The sequence below is a fragment of the Ixodes scapularis genome, unplaced genomic scaffold, assembly GCF_016920785.2.
Source record: "Ixodes scapularis isolate PalLabHiFi unplaced genomic scaffold, ASM1692078v2 PGA_scaffold0__279_contigs__length_252992795, whole genome shotgun sequence".
Taxonomy (NCBI): domain Eukaryota; kingdom Metazoa; phylum Arthropoda; class Arachnida; order Ixodida; family Ixodidae; genus Ixodes; species Ixodes scapularis.
This window is the reverse complement of record NW_024609835.1, coordinates 88,818,413-88,844,238: the sequence shown is the minus strand read 5'-3', so window position 1 is coordinate 88,844,238 and position 25,826 is coordinate 88,818,413. Positions and strand designations below refer to the sequence as shown.

Below are 25,826 nucleotides of genomic sequence, written 5' to 3'. Positions count from 1 at the left end.
AAAAAATTAACAGCCGTGCTTCGCATCAGTCCTAATTGTTTTTCTTTTCCGCCAGTCCCTCCATCCGCAGAAGCTGTCAGAGTTGGTGGTAATGCCAAAGAAACGAAAGATCGAGGCTACAACAAGGCACGTAGCCAGGGAAGGGGGGGGGGGGGGGGGGGGGGGGGGGGGGGGGGGCATAGGGCTTATGAAGCCCGCCCCCCCCCCCCTCAAAAATCTTCCATTTTGCTGGGACCTCCTCTCCCCTCTCCCCCTCATACAGCATTTTGTCATGGGCGCCCCCCCCCCCCCCCCCCCCCCCGAAACAAAATCCTGGCTACGTGCCTGACTACAATTCACTTTCCCGACAAGCCCTTGCTGAAACAGATGAAGATCAACCTTTTGCATCAAGCTCCCGTTTCTCAACAAGTGTTCGACAATTTTGCGGAGACGTTTGTGGTTGAGACTCTACAGTCATATACTAACAGCTGTCATATACTAACACTAAACACAAAGTAAGGACAAACGACCGTAAAAGTAACGTCCCTTAGTCATGTGAAGTAACGAGACCGGTATTTTGTAACATTTGCAAAAATGTAACGGAGCTCTGTAACGCGTTACCTTTTTTCCAAGCTAACAAGTAACGCTATTTCGTTACATATTTTCGGTAACGGGCACAACACTGTTTTAAAGCGAGCAACTACCGTGCCTCGTCTTTTCCTCAGTGGTGCTATGCAGAAAAGCAATAACATACCGGCTAGGAATCGCTTTTGTGGATGTAGCTACTGCTATATCCACAATAATGTCCGATAACGGCGAAACATTGTTTATTAATTATCAAACTTCCGAGGAGGGGATAGCATTCTGGGAACCTTAATGCATGCTGATGTGGTCACCGGACAAATGAATACCTTTTATATGTAGGGTGTATAAGGTGATGGTGAAGTTAAGAGGAGTGTGATTAAAAAGTTTTTAGTTATTTATAATGTTTACACAATAAAAAAAAATTATGATGTTTGCGTTCGTTTTCTTTATGTACTTAGTTTCATCCATATTCCATGGGAAAGACGACGAAGTGTTCTAGCTCGGAGGCACGATTCCATTTCTTTTCAGATTAACAATCTTTTTCCCCCTCCTAAACTCCTCGACCTAAATCTTTCTTCTTTTTTCCTTTTTCCTGGAGTACTAGAAAGCTCTCTCTAACTTTGGGAGAGTAACATTTCGTCCCACGCCTTCTATTTCTTTTCCTTTTAATTTTATTTAGTAGTATTTAAATTTATTTATTACAAAATAAACAACAGAAATGTTCCATGCGTTAAGAAATTATAAAGGGAAAATTACCACCAAGTTTCAGGAGTTTTTAACGCAGTTGCAAAATATTTTGTTAAGACAACCACAAATGGGCTATTAAAATTCAATTGAAACACGGTTACCTAAATTTTATTGAACTTCAATTGCTAAAAATTCAATTGAAACCTACTTTCCCATATTCTGTGAATACTCAATAGGGACTCACAGGAAAGAAAAGCGAGGTTTTTTCATTGAAACTCAACACGGTGTATTGAGTGAATGCTTAACAAGTTCAATTGAAACCCATTACAATTTCTTAAGGAAAGGGGGGTCCTCTCCTTTCAAGATGAAGCTCACTGATATGAATGAATAAACGTTATTTCCCTCTTTCTCCTTTTGATGACGCTCTGAATATTTGACATTTGATTCGCTCGGGTAGCTCTTGTTTTAGTGAAATGCCAAGTACATGCCGAGTGAAGCTGCTAATGCTAGTGAATGTCAGTCACGTTTTGCGCCGGATTCACGCTCCATCGACGAGACAAGGTTTGGAAGAACACACTCATAAACGTTGCCTCAGGGTATAGAAAGCCTTAAAGGCGAACCGGAAAGGCATTTAGCTGCTAGGTTTTGTGTAAAAACTGACTTAACTATCACGGGGCCCGTGATAGTTAAGAAAAACGGCCCTGACTCATAAAACCGTCTTTGCTTTACAGCGGGACAGAAAAACATGGAAGGAGTCGGCTGTTGTTCCGGTACTCAAGGCTGGGAATACCTCTGCCGCAAAGAATTATCGCCCTGTGTCTCTGCTTTTTCTTTTGCAAAGGTATTTGAGATTTTAGGGCACACACGTGTGTCTTTTTATTTCAATCAACGCATCACTGCCTTTCATCGTGGTTTTCTTAAGGGACGCTCAATTGAGACGAATCTATGTACCTTTCTCGATTATTCGGCGCTCTACGTTCATGGTCGTGGTCAGCTAGGCGTTATTTATTTTTATTTCTCAAGGCGTTTGACAAAGTTAATCATGCCTTCCACTTGCATAAGCTATCGCAGAACGGAGTTTCTCCTGTGCTTATAAATTTGTTCAAAATATATCTGACTGACCGTCGTTGCGTCGTTCATATTTCAGGCCGTTTTTCTAATCCTTTTTCCCCCCGTCTGGAGTACCCCAGGGCTCTAATTTAGTGCCACTTTTGTTTCTGTTTTTTTTAATGACATTGAAGCTTGCATAGCTAGTTCAAATGCGTTGCTATTTGCTGACGACGTCAAATTCTTTTTGAGAATTTCTTTGAGGGATGACTGTGTGCTTCTTCAGAATGATGCGTCGTGTATACATTGATAGGTGTATGGCAAATCTTTTAATAATTTATCCTGAAAAAACAGGTTTTTTGTACAGTAGAATACGGGAACCTGTGTCATATTTGTATGCGATTGACGGTAAGATTATTTCACGAGTGTCTCTGATCCGTGATGTCGGCGTTCATTTTGATAGTTCGCTTTCGTTCAGCTAGCACGTCAGCCAGATTGATAGTACCACAGTTAGATTGCTGGTAAGGACAACTCGTATAACTCGACATTTTGTGAGCCATGCTTGCTTGCTCCGCTTGTTATGTTCCCTTATGAGGTCTAGATTGAAATTAGGTTCGATAGTCTGGAGTTCTCTTAGTGCACATGATGAAAAACAAATATAGTCTGTTCAAAGGCGCCCAGTACACATAACTTATAAACGACATTTTAGCAGAAGACATTTTACAAATTGTGAACTTCTCCTTGCTAAGTCAGGACTTCAAATTTGATCCACAAGAAGGCTGACAATAATTCTATGATAATGTAGTGATTGCGCAGGCGAGCTGCTGGATGTTAACCATTTTGTTCTTAGCCCGAGACTGAGGCAGGAAAAGAGGAAAGTTTTAAAGTAGAAGAAAAATGAACAGTCGAGGACACGTCTCTACTGTGTCCTCGACTGTTCCTCGTCTCTACGTGTCCTCGACTGTTCATTTTTCTTCTACTTTGAAACCTTCCTCTTTTCCTGCCTTAGTCTCGGGCTAAGAGCAAAAACGTAAATCTAGTATTTTTGCAGAAAGTAAATCATTATGATAAAGGCCCCAAGCTTTTATGCAAAGTTAATTTTAATGTTCCGGCTCGTTTTAATAGGAGTAAATTTACTTTTTAAACTCCGAACAACCTCATGTCGTCGCCTTTATCTAGAATGCACGTATGCGTGAATAATTTTGGAAATGGAAACTTAGATATTTTCAATAATTACGTTGAATTCAAAAAACAATTGCATAATATGCTATGTTAATCTTAGTGATAAATATAAGTTGCTCGAATAGATTTCTGCTCCTCATATAAATTCATGGATGTATATTTTGGCATATGGAATTTGTGTATGATTATTTTCTTAACTTTTATATACCAGTGCCGCATTACAGACTTCTGGTCCCTTATGGGCACAATAAAGACACTGGGTTATGATAATGAGGATAGCGATGATAGTTCAGATTTATTATGACTGATACGACATCATCCTGCATTGACACGACTTAAGCCCACAAATAGTGCGAAACACCAGGTTCGCGTGGGGATCGAGCCATCAGGCTCAACTGGAAACTGCCCAAAACGCCGCAATAGAGAGAAAAACGTAGACGAATACTCAGCCTCCGGATGGGAATTGCGCAGAGATGCGTTCAATAAAATTTCCAAAAGGTTCACGGCAAACATTTTTGATAATATGGTTGGTAATTTTGGAATAGTGACGGAAGATCTGAAAATTAAATGAACTCATGTTTTACTCGGTGTAACAGTGAAGCGTTGAACAAATTGAACGTCACCTAAACCGCCTGAGAATAAAGAGCTTTGTATTCTGCTTCGCCTAAATGCCATGCTCTGCAACCGAGGAACACGTATAGGAAGATAAACAATTTTTCTATAAAGTAATTCAGCCTTCACATCATTTCTTTCTTGAACACATTGAACATTTCCCCCAGTTAGCATCTGCCCCTTTTTAATTTAAAATCTAGTTAAATCAAAATAAAGATCCTTTCAAGAAGGCACTACACATAATCAGCTGCTAAATGAAAAAAAGAACAGAAATCTAAGCATATTAACACTTTTCTCGAAATAAAGCGTACATTCCACGTTTCGCTATTTCTTTTGATAGCCAAGAATGACCTCATGATTCCCCGTTGTGGTATTGGCGCTCATTGTTACATCTGGATATTTGTTACGATATCGATTCGGGTATTTAGATAACTACTTTGACCTCTTAATTTACTAATTATTCAATTGCACTCTAAAAAATGTTTGCGCGTCTGCTTTCACTCACAACACTCGGAGAGCCAATCACCTCAACTTCCGGAGGAAGCTCAGCGAATGACGATGCCGAAACACATGTTTAGAACGAAAAACGCAGTCTGAGTTGTGACATTAAGCAATGCTAAACGTCACGCTTGCATTGCTTAATGTCGCAACTCAGACTGCGTTTTTTGGTCTAAACATATGTTTCGGCATTGTCATTCGCTGAGCTGCATCCGTTAGTTGCGGTGATTGCCTCTCTGAGTGTTGTGCGGGAAAGCAGACTCGCGGGCTTTTTTTCTTTATTTTTTTTTTTATAGTGTAATAAATTTTTTTTCTGTTTTTTTTTTTTTTTTTTTTGAAAGTGGATCCTTGCTCTGAAATGTTAGTGACTATATCCGCAGTGTACAATAAAGAAGGCCGTAAAACATAGTCGTTTTTATGTGTTTTTGCTTGCGGCAGGGACGAAGACAGTAATCGCAAGATATACCTATAACGTATAAAGAGATCCGGTTGGACGATGTGTCGACTAGTGTGAACAGTTACATAAAACACAGCTAAGCAAAAACCACATGAATGAACGCTGAAAATGGTCTGTAGGAAAGAAAGCAAAAATAACGGTTTGTGCAGTCAGTTGTTGCGCGGGGAATGGACTTCTTCCAAAACCGACGCGCCCCATCGCGGCGAAATACCACGCAGTGCACCCTGGGAACTAGTTGGCCACTCCGTTTCGGTTTCGACTGCGCAGCTTCATCTCGTGCTATCACGCCGCGACCGAACGCGCTGCTTGCGTTTTCGATTATCTGACTTTTCACGAACGTACACTCATTCTCGAGCGATACAAAACGAAGACCGGGGCACTTTCCTTGGTTCCCGAAACACAAGATATTGTGCGTGCGTATGCGAACGTTGTAAGTCGTGGCTTAGTCACCTCACGCACGAGTGCATGTTTGAGCTCTATTTCAATAATCCCTTCTAGTACCAGAGAACTAGAACTGAAATTTGTTTATCTGGAGCCTGACACGCATTTTGTTTGCCAAACGTCCGTTTCTTGTTACTCCATTGGGCGAAAAGCAAGCCGCATCCTCACAGGGTATCAAAGTTGAGCCCAGCGTTTACGCATGAACTTTTAAGGAAACGCAATAAATTCGACCTCACTATTGCAGAAAAGTTACTATGATGTCTTCCTAGTGTCATCATATATCTCCCACTCAAATTTTATGCTGATAGAAGATTAAATGTTCGCAAGCGCTGAGATCGGCTAGCTACGACGGAGGCCCTATACAAGCGTCCCCTGCTCCTCGGTAAGCCTTTTTGCGCGAGCTTTTACTGAAGCCCAAGATCTGTGCCTGAACAGTGCGTCTGAAATTATCTCGGCATACTCGGGCAGGAAGAAAACAAACACATAACAAATATTATGGCCATTAGCAACCGCCAAACGCGCTTTCAATTCGTTCGAGCACTTGTGTGAAGAATGTCGCACCGTGCGCCGGACGGGCATGAACCCCTGTGCGGTGCGCATAGGGGTTCATGCCCGTCCGGCGCTCCTCCGGCGAACGGTGCGACATTCTTCACACAAGTGCTCGACTTTTGCTTTCTTAAAACGGTCGGTATGTGCGAATTGGCCTATATAATATCAGGATAACTTTATGCGCATACGCGATTTTGAATATTAGTGGAATGCAAGCGTGTGCGGACTTCGCTTCGTGCAGTGCTGCGGTCAGTACAGATAAGAGATAAGAAGTGTATTAAAATTGAGCTTTTCAATGGCGCCTCCGAGTTTTACCTCGCCTACTCTGGCGTATTAAGAAAACAGTAATTGCAAAAAGTAATATTTCGTCTATGGACGCACGAAGCAAACAAACTTCCTGATCAACAACACTCATGTAATTGCGCGAGCTCGATGTATGCGTACTTATTGGTTGCTACAGCTTGTTGATTCCTACACAAGCAAGATCCCCGAGCTTCGCAGCGTCGAGATTCCCAGCACTGGCTCGTCCACATACCTCGATTGGAACGCTAACAGGGAGGCTCAGTACAGAAATACAACAAGCATGTGTTAAGATAAGCTATACGTCTCAGGCTTGTGCTAAAGCTTCGAGGTCTGGCCATTTAGGTTAATTTAGAGACCACAAATGACGATCTCGGGTCCAGAAAACAATCTCTTGTCGACGTGTCGATCGAAACCGAAACCATGCCACTCTCCTCCCTGGCCAACTAGTTCCCAGAGTGCAACGCGCGCCGTGCTGCATGCAGGGCTTTATGGAAGTAGTCTATTGAGCGCGATTGGTTCCTTCCGAGTTAGCCGAGTTCGCGGACCTGGTACAGACATCGCCGGGCCAGGAACAAGCGACAATAGTCTGCTTTTAAAATCTCGGTAACCATGGTACTACAGTCGGCGGGCCTATTTCGCGACGTTTGCCCACGTTGTGATACACAGCATTCCACAGATCCGCGGACTTGTCCCCGAACACGTTCCTCTGGTCCGCGGAGAAGCTCTTGAGTTTTGCATGTTCCTTTCGTCTGGAACAATGCGGAATTCGAACCGCAGGAAAGGCGACGTCACCGGCTTCGTAGGAACTTGTCCGGGGACAAGTCCGCTTGGGAGTACACCTTAGAGAAGACAAACCGCTATTCATGTTCATGATCTGTGTACACTCCTCCTCGGATACGATTATAATGACGAACTTCACCTCCGGTGGATTCGGAAGTTCATCATTATTAGGTAAGAAATCCAACCGTAGCGCCCCTAAAGGCTGAGTTGATAACTAAACCGATACAAAAACAAAAACAACACGAACTATTCATTTGCGTTTCGGACGCAGCGCTCGGCTCGCGTGTATCCGAACGCTTCGTCAGCACTCCGCTTGGGCTCTAGTTCAATCACGGATACACAAATTTTAAAATCCGAACAATAACGCATCACTTGTGTACAATGTGTGCCCGGGCTCGATCAGAAAGGTGAGGTGATGAGAGCAGTCTACGGGCCTTGTGTTGGCTAAATAGCGAGCTTTCTGGAAAGAAAGCTGCGTAAAGCGACCCAATTTATGAAAGTATGTTAGACAGAGTAACCGTAATGGCTTTTGTCGTTGTTTGTATGTCGAGTCTGGTCTTGAATCTCTCAGGCATATTGAATTGTGGTTCTCGGTAACTTCCTTTTGTTCTCGTTTTGTACCGACCAACAAGCAAGCGCTATGCATCTGCAAGCGTGCTTCGCGGCTCTGTACGGACAACGAAATATGAAACTGCAACCCGGGTTTTCTTCGGCACTTTGCGTATTGTATGCGTCAAGCAGCCTTCGGCTTCATAAACTGCTTGGGGGGTTTACACCTAGTCTCCTAAAGTGCCAACCTTGCAACGAGTTGGCCCGAGTTCCTACGAACTTGACGGTGTGTTGAGCACCAGTCTACAGGACCGAGAGCATCTTCTGCGACACGCCAGCTGCGGTCACCGATTTTCCTCTGTTGGCCAGGCAGCGTGGCCGAGTTTTCTTTTTATTTAAATGTAAAGTTTGCTCTCCTTGCCAATAAGTCAGTTTGTGTACCGAAAATAAGCATAACTAATCAGGGGTGCTCCTTTTTACAACGCGCTTCTAAAGTACGAGCGCGAAAGACGACAAAAGTGGGGAAAATGACCTTGGACGCGTGCATTTCCTGTTTTTGCCGACCACAAAAGGCACATCCATCATCCGTCCCTACGGGTTTTTCTCGATACACAAGTATATAGCCATCGAAGACAATGAAGGGACCCCATCGCCGTTCCGTACACAACGTGAAATTCGTTTACATAATCGCAATGGACGTTTGCCGGACACGTAGAAGTTTCATCCTGTTACCTTGGCACGACTCACGCGCTCGGATCTTTTGCTTTTCCATGCTTCGCAAACCGGTTCCACGAACGCGAGCAACGATCGAGTCGCTGCGTCGATAAAGGAACGGACAGGAGATCGAAGTGGACTTGTTCTCCAACCTCTCCAGTGACGAGAGCTTCACAGCGCCGAAGGTGAGGCTGACTTTTGCACTTCGCTCAACGTCAAGCGGGCATTCGCCTCAAAAACGCCGAAACTCTTACTCGTTTTTCTGGCATGATGGTAAATCGTAGGAGCTATGCATATGTCCGTCTTACATTAACACAGTGTTTTCCACACAGTGGGTTCCGACCAAAAATTGGGTCGCGATATATTGTTTCTAGACCAGCTGATTTACTGCGACTATGTTAGGTGTCAAATAAAATTTGAATGGAAAAAGCGAGACACCGAACCAAGCCATGATTATGAATTTAATGTTTTGAGACCCACTAGGCGTCTTCTTCAGAGGTAACGGTGTTGATAATTGCTGAGGAGCAGGAGTTTCGTTTTTACGTTTTTGCCTTCTTTTATGGTAATGCATCTGGGGGGGGGGGGGGGGGGGGGGGGTTGGTTGTATCGCGAAGACCTTTGACGCTGGCGGGCGGTAGGGCTCTGAGAGACTCTAGTGATCTTTTCTGGTGTAGTCTGAAAGCCGCCTCGGTGGCTCCGAGGCAGAGCGTGGACCTACGAATCCCCAGGTTTCGGGTTCAAGTCCTGAACGAAGTGCCCGCAATCTGCAGAGGCTAGTTGTGTAGAAGTCGCTGTGTAACCGAGATTTCGGTTGGACGTCAAAATATCCCCAGGGGGTCGAAATTAATCCTCAGTGCTCCGCTGGGGCGTGCCAGATTCCCTTCATTGATTTGGCGTGTAAAACCCCAAATTTGCTTTTGGTATAGTTTAAATGTGCCATGATCATGACTCCAAGAAAAGTCTTTGTCGATGGTTTGTTTCGACGCTGAAGATTAGGGTGTTTTTGAAGTGAATGTGGTGGCCCTTTATGTCGCAGTTTTCAGTGACCGCTCTGCACTCCAGATCAAAACCGCAAACGTCGTTTTGGTGATGGCGGATTTTCTCCAAAAAAAGATTTTAGTTTCGCCGATCTGCGAGGCTGGACAATCCACGCTGGTTCGGATAATCCCCAACCAGACAATATTCTGTAAAATGTTCGCGTCAAAATAAAATTTCGGTGTCAGTTCTGTACTATACTATTTATGCGCTTAAATCAAAAAGATTGAGTCATCGCGAAAAGCAGAAAAGGGGGAGGGGTAGGGAAAGGGGGGGGGGGGGTTGCAACCCGCTATTGTATTTTTTAGTAGGTCCCAATGTAGCAGAATTTGTGAAGCACTGCTTCTTTAACGTAGAAGAAAGTACGCCAGCAAGGCCTTAGTTTGCAAAGGCATATCTAGAATCAGTGAGTGAGTATATAAAAGAACGACATTGTGAAGTTATCTGTTAACATGAAACGGAATATAAATAAAACACCAATGCGGTATTTTCGCAAGCTGCACAGAAGTTATGAAGGCGTTTCAGACTACTGAAATGTAATTAAATGGTGTATATTCTGCTCAAGCGCAAAGGCTGCAGTAGGAATTTGTTCCTTGCCCAGTTATTGGTACTTGAGATTTTAGACAATCTCTTACCTGGAATCAGTTTGCCCAGTGATCTGAAGCAAACATTAAGACTTTTTTTTTCGAGCCCCAGAGTTTTTTCATTTGAATCTTAACATTTAGAAAGAAACACATTGAAACTTGGAACCCTTTATTAAACGACCATCTGACCGGCTTCTTTCGATGGCTTATGGTTTTTTGTTCTTTGCTTTGGTCTTTCAGTGAAAAATGACAACCTTCAGACATGTCATTCTGTTTTGCGTCGTTGGTTTCGCAAGTTTCCAGGCTGTCTTGTCTGCAACGCCTCTGAAAGAATTTTTTGAGGTAAGAGTTACAAGAACCACAGCCGTTCTATAAACATAATCTTCCACACAAAATATGTGAACTAGACTATAAATATATACCTAGTATGAGACTAGAGAATAATCAACCTATAGGATCAAGAAACACGGTGTAAGTTTGCTGAATAAATATTGTACTGCAAATGATCGCGGTACCTACATCGGGGAATCGCAGCTACCTACGGAAAAAAAAAATATGTTCAACAAAGTATGTTGATTTTGTACATTTGTTAAAGAAAAAGGGAAATTAAAGTAGAGTTTTAGTGAACTTTGCCTGTTTTCAATGCTTGAAGTATTATTTTAATATTATGTTGCTCGACTTGGTGTTTTAATGGTGCGCTATGCAAGTCAATACACTCTGCTAATTGAGGTGTAAAATGAGAAGATATCATTTGTTAAAATATAAAGAAACTAAAAAAATCGTAGCTTTTTTTTCGAAGTTATTTATTAAGAAAGGGCAAAATCAGTATTTTTTTTATTTATAAGCTACTGCCAAGAGGCAAAATTCTTTTCTGACAAGATGTTAACGGCGCCTACTCCCTCTATCGTTTTTAATATTTTTATTTAGTAATCGTATACCACTGAATGACCTTGCCTTTTCAAATTCAAGCATCTTAGTGCATGCCGTGCATCGTATATTTTACTTAAGCCTTTTTTCGGACTTTGCACATTCGCCCTTTACATTGCTCCTCGCCAGCTGTAAGCAAGTTGCCATGACAAAAACAAGAAAATAAAATCGAGAGGATGCAGAATGTACTGAGTAGTCATATATAGTTATAGTAAAACTTGTAATTTATCAAACAATTAGGGGAAATAATAAACTATCCAAAGTTTAAGAATCCTTATAATTCTTTTATTTCACAAATAACAAAAATTTAGATGAAACGCAGTATAAGGCACCGAGATGAAGCAGTTACATTCAAGAGGACAACATGTGGTAGTTGCTGAAAAAACGCAAACACCAACAAACAAAAAATGGATTAGGTATGGCATCAACTAATACGTGAAAATCAGGATAAACATTTATACAAAAAACACATGTACAAGAAGGAAGTAATGAAGATACAAACTGAAACTTCGACATCGTAATTCAAGCATCGTTCATGAATTTAAATATCTTATCTGTCGACACTAGCGGGGGGTTACGAATTCATTCAGTACCGTATGTGGCTTTATCAAAATGCATCGTGTACCTCGCAAGCTGCTTAAGAAAAAAAAAAAAGAACGTCGTACGATGCTTGCTAATCTCGTGGTCGGGGTGAAGGCACCGACGTCAAGGCATGCAATGCGCGGTGCATGCCTCGACGCTGCATGCATTGAGATTTTTTATTTAATGTATCTTTTCATCTATCCGGAATTTCGTTGAAACAAATAACCAACCTATTCATTTTTAATTAAAAGGTAAAATATTGTCAACTGAATGGTCAAATATGTGTTTTTAATCTCCGCCAGCTATGCTCGTGGGTATAAAAAAGACTTGCCGTTAATTAAATAAAAAAGTGTGTTTGTTTTTTTGCACGCGCGCTCCCTTTCATCTTTCAGAAAAATCACAAGAGCCCCATACTGACGTATCAGTGCTACCGCAATGGAACAAGTCTCGAGCCGGAGGAGGCAAGGGACGTCAGAGTGCAATGGGACGGAGTAGGACAGCCAGATGTCAAAGCGGACTGCGTGCTTTCCTACTCCCTCGGAGAGAGCCAAGACAGAAACACGTAAGTGCTAACAAAATTCTTGTGTTCCTATGGTTACATTGGTTAAACCATAGCTCATCTGTGGACACCGACAACTTGAAGAATGCAGAGGGTGACGAGCCGCAAGCATCATATCACTCAGCGTTCAATGAGATCGCTGCACCTGTAGATACGAACGCGAAAGAATGAATCGCAAAATAAAAAGCGTAAACATACTATGCCACATCCTGCAATATTTGAGCGAGTTGTCAGTGGCTACGCGGAGCGCAACTTTGTCTGCTTCTTGCACAGGGGTTGTAGTGGTGTCAGAAGGCCGAGCTCTGATTGGCCCTGATTGGAAGGGTAGCGGGTAGACCTAAATGCTAGCTGCCTTGACGTCGACCCGCTATCCTTCTCATGGGAGCCAATCAGAGATCGGCTTTGCGACGTCACCGCGACCATCGCGTCCCCTCCGCAAGGAGCAGACCAACTTCCGCTCCGCATAGCAACTGTGTTGGAGAAAGGCATCGTGATCATAATCATGGGAACATAAATCACTTTTCTCTCGTTAGGTAATGGCTTGATTGTCACCTTCTTTCGTGTCCTCACAGGACATGAAGATTTCAGACAACGCGTGTGTAAGCATTTACTCGAATGTTTGGCACAGTTTGTGAACAGACTGCGAATGCCCGTATACCTCCATCTCCAGATGTGTACACTGCGGGACTAAAGACGCAGGAAGGGAGCGTACCTTTTGAAAATGTTGTTTTTTCCTGTGCACAGTGGCTAGCGATATAAGTTAAAATGCGCAAATGGCAACCAGGCAGTAGAGACCATGCGTTCTAACAGGCAGCGATTGGAACGGTAAGAACAGCAGTGGAAGTGTTTAAATATATCTACTCGTCCGCCGCGCGTGACATCTCCCCACCCCCGCACGCACGGTAGCCTTGCGACAGCGTGGTTCATACTGCCTCTTCGCCGTTTGAGCATTCTAGACCATAATGCTAGTCACTGTGCGTAGTATTTACGTGGAAAAGGCAGTGCCATAAGCAAAACGTTCGGGGTGATTTCTTCTGTTTTTGAGCTGGGGAACAAATGGCAATTATTATGGCAATGGGGGTGAGCTGATTTGTTGCCAAAGAGGCAAATAAACCGCAAGAAACAAAGACAGATAAAAAAGTACTAAGCAATTCAATGTTTCGTTGAGAGTAAGCGCTGTCATTTTAATTCTTTTTTGTTCTTCCTCGGTTTTTTCCGCGTCGTTTTTCTTTTCTAACCTGAATTGAGCGGTCTTCTGCTCATATTGCCATCAACGGGAAGAAAACTAGCTGATAAAAAATATAATATGTGCTGCGACACATGAATGGTACAGCGACACACTCATATTTTTTTGCAGTTCGCAGTTTTTACCATTCATTTTCTAGGCCCCGGCATTCACTTGGTTCATTTTCTGCTATATGTAACTTGAACGACAATATGCGGAGTTTTACAGAAAACAAAAGTCGTGTGTCGTTATTTATAGAAGCTCCACGAAGCAATCGAAAAGAGACACTACACCTCAATGTCTTTCTTTTTTATTTTTAGATTAGTTAAATTAACTTGCTATTTTTAGTAAAATTGCACGCTTAGTAACTTGATGTCTTGATTGAATGACCTGCCACCACTTTCTGCTATGTTGATAGCACTTCTCGGATCCGTTGTTTTCTTTTTCTTTTTGTTGTTTTTTTCGCGCTATAAGGTATATGTAATAAAAAGAAGTAAGCCTTAAGACAAAAGTTACCAGTATTATAAAGCATACATTGCACGAGTCGACGGATTGTAGTTCTGACTCTTTAACTAACATACATATACAAAATCCACGTCATCTTAAACATTCCAATGAACTCTCGTTTTCCTGGTAGTTGTTCTACGACTTCATATAGCTGAAAGATTTCTTATTTAGACCCGTCAAATTTCTTCTAATATTATCTTTTACGATAGTTTCCATCTGCCTACATGTAATGCAAATTAATAACTATACACGTAAACAGAAGTCAACTATACTTTTTATGTTGCATGAGAGTGTACATGCACTGCGTGTATATACGTAAAAACCAAGCTGTACTTTCCTTCGCTTTATTTCTTGCTTGTTTGTAAAATTTCCTTGAACCATTTATTTTCCTAGGCTATACCTGAGTCTTTTTAGATTAAAGTATTTTTCTTTTCATTCTCCTTTGACTATTTTTTATGTCCTAAATTTTGTTTTTGCGCATTGTTTTTTTTGTTTGTTTGTTTTTTTCTTTTAGACCGTCTTCAATTTATTCTTTCATACAGTGTTTCTCATGAATAAAAAAAAGTATTTTCAACTGCCGTTTTAGAGCATACACTGGTATTAAAAAATAACAAAACAGAAAAATAATACATTGAAAGCGAGTTATTACAGACGAGGAAAAAGTGGCATAGTACTTACATTTCTACGCAGAAAGGAGATTGGAACAATACAAGTTTATGGGCTGTTGGTTAAACGTCACAAAAACAGTTAGCGCGAAAGACAAAATGCATGGAGAAGACTCAACTGGACAAGCTCTCGTCATGTTCAGTCTTCTTCATGTGCTCTGTTTTTCACACTAAATGGTGTAGTGGTGAAAACTATTATAATCTGGGATGATTTATGTAGGCCCTGTAAAAATTAATGCAGAGACACAAACGGACATGGGCACGGAATTCTAAAACAAAATCGGCTTATCACCTCAAATATCGGGCTTATATTTTGTTTGTTTGATTCAGTATGCTTTCTGTTCTTAAGTTGAATTAAAAATAAACTTTTTCGCACTTGTACCTTAGCTATGCTATGCCTCCTTAAGACATCAGTCAAATTATATTTGGTTTACTGTCTTCTTTTAACACTGCAAACCTCTTCCTGCGGTAGTTGTATATGCACGTTTCTTGAGCGTATTCATTCGTTATTAACATTTACCTCAACATTCGGAGCATTATGTATTCCTTTCCTTTATTTTTAGCGCAACTGTTCATGCAGAATACCTTCCAGAAAAAGACAGAGTAGTCCTGACGCTCAAAGGTAAGTGAAAAAAATTTATTTTTTGGAACGAATATTTCCCACGTTGGGGTTGTATCGTACTCATTTAATATATCATTTGTATCGACATCCTTCCAACTAATTTACTAGTCGAAGCAGCGAACAAGTGCGACTTCACCTTGATACAAAAACAGGGCGTACGAAAGCATGATAGACACAAAAATTCCAGCAATTATTAAAAAGGTTGTTTAAAGCCAGTCATATTAACATTAATTGATTAGAATTTCTTTTTAATTACCACTCCTAGTTTTGTGACGACTGGGTAGCAAGGTGTCTTGCTTAAGGATTCTGCATTCTTTATTACGTACGACCGTAAGTACGCTTCAATAGGTGTGGATGGCCCACATAATTTAGGTTAATGGTTTCTGTATATTTTTGTCTTTTGATCAATATTAGCACTGGGTAATTCTAGTGAAGGAAACAAGACTCTGTGTGATTAATAAAACCCTGGAGGCTTAAATGCCTTTCAGACACTAAACTATCATTTACAACGTCGCTGTATAGCAATATAATTAATAGAATTTATATTAATTAAAGAACTTTCAGAAAAAAGGCGTTATTTAATGTAATAATACACGATGAAAACATTTTACTTGCAGTGCAATATTATACATTCGCAAATGAACGAGCACGCTACCTGCGGATTCGGAACATATGCTCAAGTTCCAGATTTATTGTACGCTCTTAAATTAATTTGATTTTATCTTCTATATTTATATATCAGAAATCTGCAGTAAGTATTTCCGTTCATTCCGTAGAGGGAGTTTTGCTCTTCATGAAAAGCAGGCCGTGTGACGACTTTCATCTTCCCACTACCATCCCAAAGTTGTGGAAGAAACAAAAAAAAAAACGCGAGTAACACTACATCCATGTAGCCCTGGCTACAATATCCTAGCTCGGTGCACACGCCCTTCGTCTATTTCGACGGGGGCGTGTAAGGACCACCAAGGGCATGTATTTTTATCGGCAGTCCAGACGCGAAGTAATTTTCGCGCAAGCAAACCAGCGGGACGGACTACGATTATCCAGGTCAGGCCGTCTAGCCAGCTTCGTGCCGTCTTCCGACCTGCACGACATGACCCATTTCGCCTTTTGAGTCCTTGATATATTATTCGTGTGTGTTTTTGTGGCAAATTTCAGTTGTTGCTGTCTTGGAGGAAAACTTTGAGAAAAGAAACCCCTTCATAATGAAAACAATACAAAATTACAACCAGAGTTTCTTTCGTTTAGTAAAATATTAGAAGTACGACGTTAAAGATCAACAAATCTGAAAGTTTCACTTTGAAAACGCGTTTATAAGCCGAACAACTTCCAGGGCTGATTTCGGTTTTATATAAATCCTGAACAGAAAGAATTCCATTCAACATAATTTGCGTCATTCGGGCATTGACAAAACAATTTCGCTGCTGTTTTTTTTTTTTTTTTTTTTTTACTTCTGATATTTAAATGGTAGAGGCTACAGTGAGCAAGCGGAATGTATTTTGCTACTCGTAAGGTTTTGGGACTTCAAACGCTTAGGATTGGCAGTGGATGTTGGCAGATCCTATAGAATTCAATCTGCCTCTCGCTTTCAGTATGCGACCTTTGCCACATTGAAAGAGCGCGGCTGAACGTAATTACACGATTTTAATTTCAGACACGACTGTAGAACTTGCCCTCCTTACATTCCCTCACGACGGAAAAGCACTCTACTTCAAGCAGAGTAAGTATCTGTCATTGCTGATTGCAAAACTTGGTCCGAAGCCAATGTGCGCTAGTCAATAACCTAGATATGTGTCGATGCAGGTCTAACGCCTATAGATGGTATTCACTGGACGCCATATTTGAGGTGACTGCTCGCAGCGCATGCTCGAGATGAATTCTCATTTATGATCTACAAAAAATAGAATCTTAATCGCGTGCAATGCGAGTGTTAGAAGCGTTGTGGTAGCTAGTTGTCAGCACGTACTCAGCAGCAGCGAGCTTAGCTATGACCGCCAGTGTACACCAGCGATATAAATTTGGGACTTGAAAAACTTTTTGCGCGCATTACGCTCGAAGTCAAACTTCGTAATTAACCTTTCCCTTCTAGAATTTGTGTAAGCAAAACTGTTAAGCCTAGTTCAGACATTTCCGTTTGACTGCGTTTGACTGCGTTGCGGCTGCGACAAACCAGGACATCCGTGCTGCTTATATCCCGTGCCAAGATGATTCATTGAATTGAATTCCACACTTCATATGAAGCACAGATGTGCCGGTGACTAGCTTTCGGTTCTCGACGCAACGCAGTTAAACGCAGTCAAACGCAAGTGGCTGAACCGGCCTTAAAGGAGCGGTGCAACAATATTCAATTGGAATGTTTTTCACTTGAAACGAGCTTACTGGCACACCTGGGACTCAAGGATACTCACACGCAACGCCACTGGCCAAGAAACTCCTTTGTTGCGGTGTAATTTCAAGGACAAAAGCAATCATTTTCATTCAATCTCTCCTTTGCAAAATTTGATGACGTAACGTGGGGATCGCAGTACACTCAAGTGACGATATTTGAATGCGGTTCATAGATTGACCCGGGCATTGCGTGGGCACTCGACTTGGGCTCGTGATAATTGCTAGCTCGAGAAGCATTTGGGTAGTGAGTCGTGACCCGTGTCCAATCCCTGCAACGATGACAACAGCCGAGCCATAACAATGTCTGGAACTCAGCGCGTGTCCTGCGCTTTGCCAACCCCAGCGCCTGGCTCTGATCAACACTGGTGGCATATAATCGGCTCCAGATCACGTGGCCACTTGTTCTGGCTGCGAGTTGAGGGGTGAACGCTGCTCGTTTTTCTTTAATGTTTTTCTGGGACTTCTATTGCGTGGAGTGAAAAACGAACGCGTGTTTCATAAGTCATTAACGTTAGGGTTCTGTTTTAAGCGGTATTTGCACAAAGTAAAAACTTGTTGCATCGCTCCTTTACGGAGCGGTGCAACGATATTCAATTGGAATGTTTTTCAATTGAAACGAGCTTACTGGCACACCTGGGACTCAAGGATATTCACACGCAACGCCACTGGCCAAGAAACTCCTTTGTTGCGGTGTAATTTCAAGGACAAAAGCGATCATTTTCATTCAATCTCTCCTTTGCAAAATTTGATGACGTAACGTGGGGATCGCAGTACACCCAAGTGACGATATTTGAATGCGGTTCATAGATTGGGCCCGGGCATTGCGTGGGCACTCGACTTGGGCTCGTGATAATTGCTAGCTCGAGAAGCATTTGGGTAGTGAGTCGTGACCCGTGTCCAATCCCTGCAACGATGACAACAGCCGAGCCATAACAATGTCTGGAACTCAGCGCGTGTCCTGCGCTTTGCCAACCCCAGCGCCTGGCTCTGATCAACACTGGTGGCATATAATCGACTCCAGATCACGTGGCCGCTTGTTCTGGCTGCGAGTTGAGGGGGTGAACGCTGCTCGTTTTAGAGCGCAGCTCTTAGGGGCCCGTTTCCGGCTCGAGCGGCGTCGCCGTCGGCGTCGGCGTCGCCGTCGGCGTCGGCGTCGGCGTAACCGCGCGGTGCATCATGGGAAATGTCCCATAATGCACCGCGCGAGCCCCCCACCGGGGTCACGTGAGCTCGTGGGGGGCACATGACCCCCCGAGGTCACGTGACCCCCCGAAGTCACGTGACTCCCCTGAGGTCACGTGACCCCCTCCTCGAGGTCACGTGACCCCCCGAGGTCACGTGACCCCCGCCGATGATGCGCGGGCACTCGACAGCTCGAGAAGCATTCGGGTAGTGACCCGTGTCCAATCGCTGCAACGACGACAACAGCCGAGCCATAACAATATCTGCAACTCAGCGCGTGTCCTGCGCTTTGCCAACCCCAGCGCGTGGCTCTGATCAACACTGGCGGCATATAATCGGCTCCAGATCACGTGGCCGCTTGTTCTCGCTGCGAGTTGAGGGGGTGAACGCTGCTCGTTTTTCTTTATTTTTTTTCTGGGACTTCTATTGCGTGGGGTGAAAAATGAACGCGTGTTTCTTAGGTCATTAACGTTAGGGATCCGTTTTAAGCGGTATTTGAGCAAAGTACAAAAATTGTTGCATCGCTCCTTTAAGGAATTCACTCGGTGCGATAATTGAGCGCGCTATTCACAACGCATCCGGAAGAGGGAGGGGGGTGGTATGGCTGGCTTGGCAGAGGTCCCAGCATCCTCAGATCACGCTCCTACCTAACGTCTGCAGAGAACGGCGATCTTGGTGGTCTGAAATGCACGTTGCCGGAGCACTGTGGAGCCGAGACTGCAGCCAATGCTATACCACGGCCGCACTGGAAGCGCGCGCTCACTTAGATCGCGCGCTTGCAGTCCGGCCGTGGCTATTGGCGACGTGCGCGACCGAAAGTGTCGCTGTAGTCGGCCGGCCCTGATTAGCCGAGTGTTGACCATGACGTCAGGAAAGGATTTATCATCGACGGAAATAAAATGAATGTAACAGCTTGAATTTTGATGGTGTTGGCAGTGTCGCTTTGATTTCAAGCCTCCACAATGCTCATTGCAAACACAATCGAACTTGTTGTTCGCAGTGTAATGACGTCACGAAAGGGAGCCATGGGAGGGCGCCACCAAAACATCTCGCCGCTAATACATCCTCGAGAAATCGAGGTTGCTGCTTTGAAGCGTTCTTCCGCAGAACGAGTGCTCGCGCTGGAAACGCATGTCTGAAAGCCAGGAGCGCGGGCCAGCTCGCGTTTGTAGCTTTGGCTGCTGTGTCAGCTTATGGGTGACCGGAGTAGTGCCAACGCCGTTAGCGTTCTCCACTACACGCAAGACTAATGGCGAATTCGACAGGTCGTTTTGGAGCGCGCCGGGATCGACTTTTCTGAAGCGAGCATATTTCATTGGGCGATCGGGATCGAGACCGACGTGTTTCACTGGTCGTTTTGGATCAGCTCCCGCTGCAGATCTCGATCTGGATCCGAGAAAAGTCGCTCCGACGATTTCGGGGGATTCAACCGGAAGCCAGCCGGGCCAGCCCTCGGCGTATACACGTGACTTCCTTTCTCGTAGGGCATCTCGCCTGATCTCGCCCATCTCGCCTCAGAAGAAGAAGCACATCGTGGGCTGGGCTCCTAGATTGTCTCGACATCAGAAGAATTCGTAATGGCCGCTTGCTTACCTCTTGGCTTGACAGCCGGTTTGTTTTCCAGGAAGGAGAAGACAAGGTATTTGCTGCGCTACGGGCATTCCGGCAATCTTTGCTAGAAGCGCCTGAGCCATTCCTGCCGCTCGTGCATCGAACACGTATTAGCGCCGCGATTGCGAGAATGTCTTTGAAATGACCGCGGCGGCCGCGGAAAGGGGATTCCCGGGCAGTTGAATGACGGGAAGGCATCCGCCGATCCCGGAGCAGTGGTCATGTTCCACTGGGGATCCGTAGGCGGCGCGACCCCGTTCGGATCGTGTGCTCCAGCCCGGATCTGGTCAACTGATCCCGGCGCGCTCCAAAACGCCCAGTGGAATTCGCCATAACTTCACGAACGAGCCGTAGTGCCGGGAACTGGCGCTGCCTCTTAGGAACTCATGACGTAACGGCATTCCAACGGAGCTTCACAGACCGCCACCAGACGCAATTTCGTGTTCTGTTAATTCGTTTGAAAATTAGTTTTTTCGACTTCTCTGCCTGCAGCCCAGAAACACTACCCTAGGCTAGTGTTTCTGGGCTGCCGGCACAACAGAGGCTACATCTAAACATCTAAACAAAGTTACAAGTGCAAACATTTCGTTTCCGTACCCCTTTTACAGTGAGATGTATATGGCATTCAATTAGGGTATACATTTAGTTCAGTCTATCTGTGAATCTAAGCCTGAAATCAAACATAACGACTCTTATAAAATTGAAATATATTAGCAATATTGCTTAGCAACTAATTAGTCACAAAGATTCGCGCCTTTGCTTTTTGGATAACAGGCTGAGATCAAAGGAAAATATGCAGAGCCTGACGGGTTCGTGGAAATAGACCGATCTTGGTTGTGCCCAGTGCCACCGATGCCGCAGTGCATCGAGAGAACTTCAGTCTGTCTTCACATGCAGCAACCTCGCTGGAGCTCTGCGCATGCAGAGTATGAGGCGGCTCGAGCCCTCTCCACTGCAGCCTTTCTCCTTTGAACTAAAGTTATGGCGGCGTCAGGCGTGCGCCGAACGTTTTTTGAGATCGGTCTGTTCTCGGACACTAAACTAAAACCTAAACCTGGACGCAAATGACCGAAGCTTAGTTAGCATGACCTTTTTTTATGTTTTCTATTCTTAAGACCACTACGCACTGTTGGGTTTGAGAGCGTTTAAGTGCGTTTGACTGAGTTGAGTCGACAAACGAAAGCGAGTCACCGGCACATTCATGCTTCGCATAAAGCCTGAATCCGATTCAAGGAATAGCTTGGCACGCGACATAAGAAGCATAAATGTTCTGGTTTCTCGCAGCCGCAATGCAGTCAAATGCATTCAAGCGCTCCCAAACGCAACTGTGCGTAGGGGCCTTTACGTTACGCATAAGACACCGAAACACTAGTGTCTCCATCGACACGTGCCAGGCTATATCATCGAACATGCAGCCCCAATTAATATGAAGCTCAGATGTCTCGGTCATTTGTGGCGTAAGAACACGTAAGCTTTCGTAACGTATAGCGTAATAAAACGGGGCAGTGTACACCACGCTTTAACAGTTCATGCTCAACATCGGAGTAAAACGTAATATCGGGATTATGCGGGTTCATTCGGCTCCAGCCCGTTGATCGGTTCTCCTCCTATAGGCAACAGGCGGGTAGAGTCCCCGAGTGTCCTTTGCGCAGTGATACGGACTCAACTTAGCTGTGCAAAGACAGCCGCAATTCGAAGCACGGAGGCAGTGCAATGACATTCTGTTCGACACACAGCACAATCCATAGTCACGGACAACTGGAACATCCGCAGGGCGTGTCGAATCCGGAGCATCTTATTATCCCCTCGCAGCCAACGAGAGTATACCGTGAGCCAATAAGGACGCCGATGAACGACTCACAAAATAGGAAGTGTGAAGAGTGAGCCGGCCACAGCGTTTCTTAAACTTCGGTGCCTATTCTCGTACAGGGGCGCTCCACAATCGCATTCGCTGAACCGCCATCTTGAACTCGAACACCCAAGTATCTTGACCAAACTTAGACGCAACGCCTATGCAATATTTCTCGCCACAAAAACCTCTGATCTCCAGCCGCGCGCTAATTGAAAGCGGACTGTGGGGCCCCCTGTTCGCTGCAATGACGCACTTCTTAAAGCGCCACTCAAGACGAAAATGGAGATTGTTGTTTTGTTTCCAAATCGTTTTTTTTTTTTTTTTCCTTTTTAACTACGGAAGAGTATTTCTCAGAAGATAATCCCCATACCTGGAGAATATTTTCATATTACTGTTTTGTTGTCGTCATTCTTTGTGAATAAGCGCTACTTTCGTCACTGACAGTTCACGAAACGCAGGAGGTGTCAAGTCGCGGGAATCCCATTATCGGTCCGGAGCCAACGGGGTTTCGGCACAAGCCGATAAGAACGGCCAAGAACAGCTCTTAAAGCGGGAAGCGGGAGCGTACCAAATGTCGCCCCGCATGTCTTAACTTGTCAGTGGCCACAGAAGGATTCCAATATTATCTTCCTGCGCTCTGCCATCTTCGTTTACTGGGCTGTGGAACAGGTTTTGAGCATGAGCACAAACACCCTTCTGCAAACTTTCAGACGCCGCGCATTGTAAAGATATGTTCACTGCGCGCAATCAAGCGCAGTGAACGCCCTATGGTCCTGCGCTTCTTATCGTGCGTGATTGGTTTAGTCGGTGAGAGCGAACGCACAAACACGACGAGCGCCATGACGGTGCACGTTTTGAGCTACTTGATTGGCGTCATCGGATTGCAACGTCTGCTAAGGTGGAATTTGAAGGAACACCGCTTCCTTCCCTCCTTCCGCTCGAAACAAAAATCTTTTTTTAGACGCTTTATTATAAGGTTGGAAGACTACCCAATAAAATATTTTCCTACAGCGTTACGTATTAATATACGTGACGCTCGTGTTGCAGAAAATCGGTGGCGTTGCAGAAACGCCGGCGTCGGTGGCGTGCCGCGAAAATCCTGGTTAGTCGATAAGGTCAAAAAGTCACAGCCCCATGACCTCGCGCGGGAATTTCAAACAACCCACAAGGCTGACGGGAAACGTGACGTCACGCGTGGAAGGAAATTGATTAAAAAACATGACATGTAATCCGAATTGAAGGTCGCCGCATGTCTGAAATGATTTCACTTAATAAAGGAATTATTTTGCCTTAAAGAAATATTCAAAGAATTTTAGGCGGGATTCGACCCCTCGGTTGCGAGCCAGACACGCTACTGATTAAGCCACGCAATGCACGCTCCCCACGACTTAGAACGTGGCGGGAGTTTATATACTCCCGCCACGCCTTCCTTTCTTTCTTTTTAATAAAGTAAAAAAAAACAACGCAACTGCTCGAAACCGAAACGGGACTGCATTTCCACCACCCAACCTCGTTTTTTTTTGTTTTTTTTTTTTTTCTTTTTTTTGTGTGTTGTGCGAAGCAGTCGAAAAACGTGCACGTCGCACTTTACACAAAAAAAAAAATCAAAAGTCACGCAATGGGTGCTTGACGTTTGCGTGTTTTTCAAGCTCTTACTAATTCGTGTTCGTAAGGCGAGGAATGTTTTCAGCGTTCAACCAGGAGAAGGGGTCACGATTCGGCGACGTCTTTGTGCGTATCAGCTTAGCGGTCGGTCGGGTGTAAAACCGATCAAAACAGTTAGGGTTTAACTGTTTCGATCGCTTTTATCGATCAAAACAGCTAAATCCTAACTGTTCTGATCGGTAAAATATTTATATTTTCAAACTAGAAGATTCGCCGGTACCGCGAACGACATTTCTGAACTTCTGATGTAGAAGTCCCGCGCCCATGGTCCAACTCCTTCGCTAAGTTAGCTTCGTTCAGTCGTTCAGCCCGCGAGCCCCGCGATACAACGCCATGCTGAGAATTACGCAGAGAATGCACCAGAGTGCTTCCGATTCTCTGCGAAACTTTTTTTTTTTTTGCTTTCCAACCAAAGTAATTGCAGCTTTTTAGAAGCTACAAAACGATGTGTGTCATATTTATTTATTTATTTATTTTTAATATTAACTGTGTGCTTTTGATGACCCACAATCTTTGAAAAAAGGGTATATTCTTACACCCCTTGCCCCATACACGACACCCCAAAACTTCAGTTCGACGTACAACGCGCTGACGTCGAACAGACGGCATGAACTTTTATGAGGGTCTTGAGAACGGTGAGACATGCCTCATTAAACACCTAAACTACATATGAAAAACTACAGAAAAACAACACTGAGGTTTTGCAGTAAACCAGGAAAACCCCGATTACTTTCTTGGTAGTCAATAACACGTACATTAGCTGTTTTAATAGGTTGTACCACTCGGCTATCAGCCGCCTGTGAAAGTTGGGAACGTCGGTTCGATGTCAGCGCGGCTGCACGTCGAACTGAAGTTTTGGAATGTCGTATATGGGACAAGGGGTGTAAGAATATAGCCTGTTTGTTTCTGAGAGCACGACTTTGATTATATTTGGTGCATATGTCTAAACCATAGAGAACGGCACGTGACCGCGGAGAAGAGAGTGAGCGCGATTCAAACCGGCTAGTTCTCAATCGGTGGTTTTCAGGCGGAACGAAAGCTAATTTTGAGCCGCCAATTGTGTTCTGGGTAATTGGGCTCTTATGTGTCACGTACAAGTAAAAACCGTCGCGTGCATAAATACCCGTCAGTGTTCCTTTAATGTGAAGTGAAACGGAGTATAGCAAACTTCCGCTTCGTTGTAAGTATCTTTCTTTTTTTTTTTCCTTCTTTTTTACGCAGAGCCCACAGGCACTACGAGTGTCAGCTACAAGATCTACGACACGGAGAAGTCCTGCGACAACGCCCGAGCCCTGTACCACCGGGTCTGTCCGAAGGGCTGCAACATGATCTACACCAAAAAGTGAAGCGCCATCCAACGCGAAAGCCAACGTTTGGCAGCTCGCATCGCACGAAATGTATCCCGTAAATAAAGGTTCTCTGCAAATATAAGTGCGCATATTCAACCTCCACCGAGCCCCAACACACTATAAGTAATAAAAATATCGACTTCCTGGAGGCTCCGATTTACAAAGAACCGTGGACTTGTCTCGTTATCTCTGTCTTGCATCTTTTATTTCTCCTTTTTTTTTTTTTTTCCTAATCGCAAGTTATCCTTCCATAATCTTCACAGCTTGGCTACGCTGCCGTGACAAGTTTCAAGTTTCATTCGCTGGAATGTTCTATACTTCGTTTCACTTTAACTCGGATCGCAGCCGACGATTTGATGATGTTAGTTACGTGGCACCAAAAGTGCTTAATCATGACGCTCGTTTTATTTCTGGCTTGGCGGTCACGGGCAAAGCCAATCACGAAGAAAAAAAGGCGCAGGAGAACAGCGCATCCGCTGTGCGTGATTCATGTGGACGGTGGTAATGGACGCCCAAAACTGAACAAGCGCCGTGACGATGGCCTTTTGCCGCCGCTTGGCTGCATCAAACTGTTTATAGTCGGCTGCGGTGCGACTTAAAAGTGAGACGGAATGCGCGTCGTCAGAACCGCCAGCACAGCTGCGAATAGGACTTTCTCGAGACAGTCAAAGATTGTTTTTGCTCCATTTT

At 44.1% G+C, this 25,826-nt stretch overlaps 1 protein-coding gene across 1 annotated transcript; it reads left to right on the top strand.

The window, feature by feature from the left end:
- The first annotated feature begins 7,742 nt into the window (after positions 1–7,742).
- Positions 7,743–25,218, top strand: LOC8039120. Its single transcript, XM_002413147.5, has 6 exons — positions 7,743–8,568; positions 10,243–10,344; positions 11,904–12,073; positions 15,031–15,089; positions 16,744–16,809; positions 25,009–25,218. The coding sequence occupies exons 2-6, from the start codon at positions 10,249–10,251 to the stop codon at positions 25,131–25,133; spliced, it is 516 nt and encodes a 171-aa protein (XP_002413192.3). The 5' UTR covers positions 7,743–8,568; positions 10,243–10,248; the 3' UTR covers positions 25,134–25,218.
- Positions 25,219–25,826: the final 608 nt, after the last annotated feature.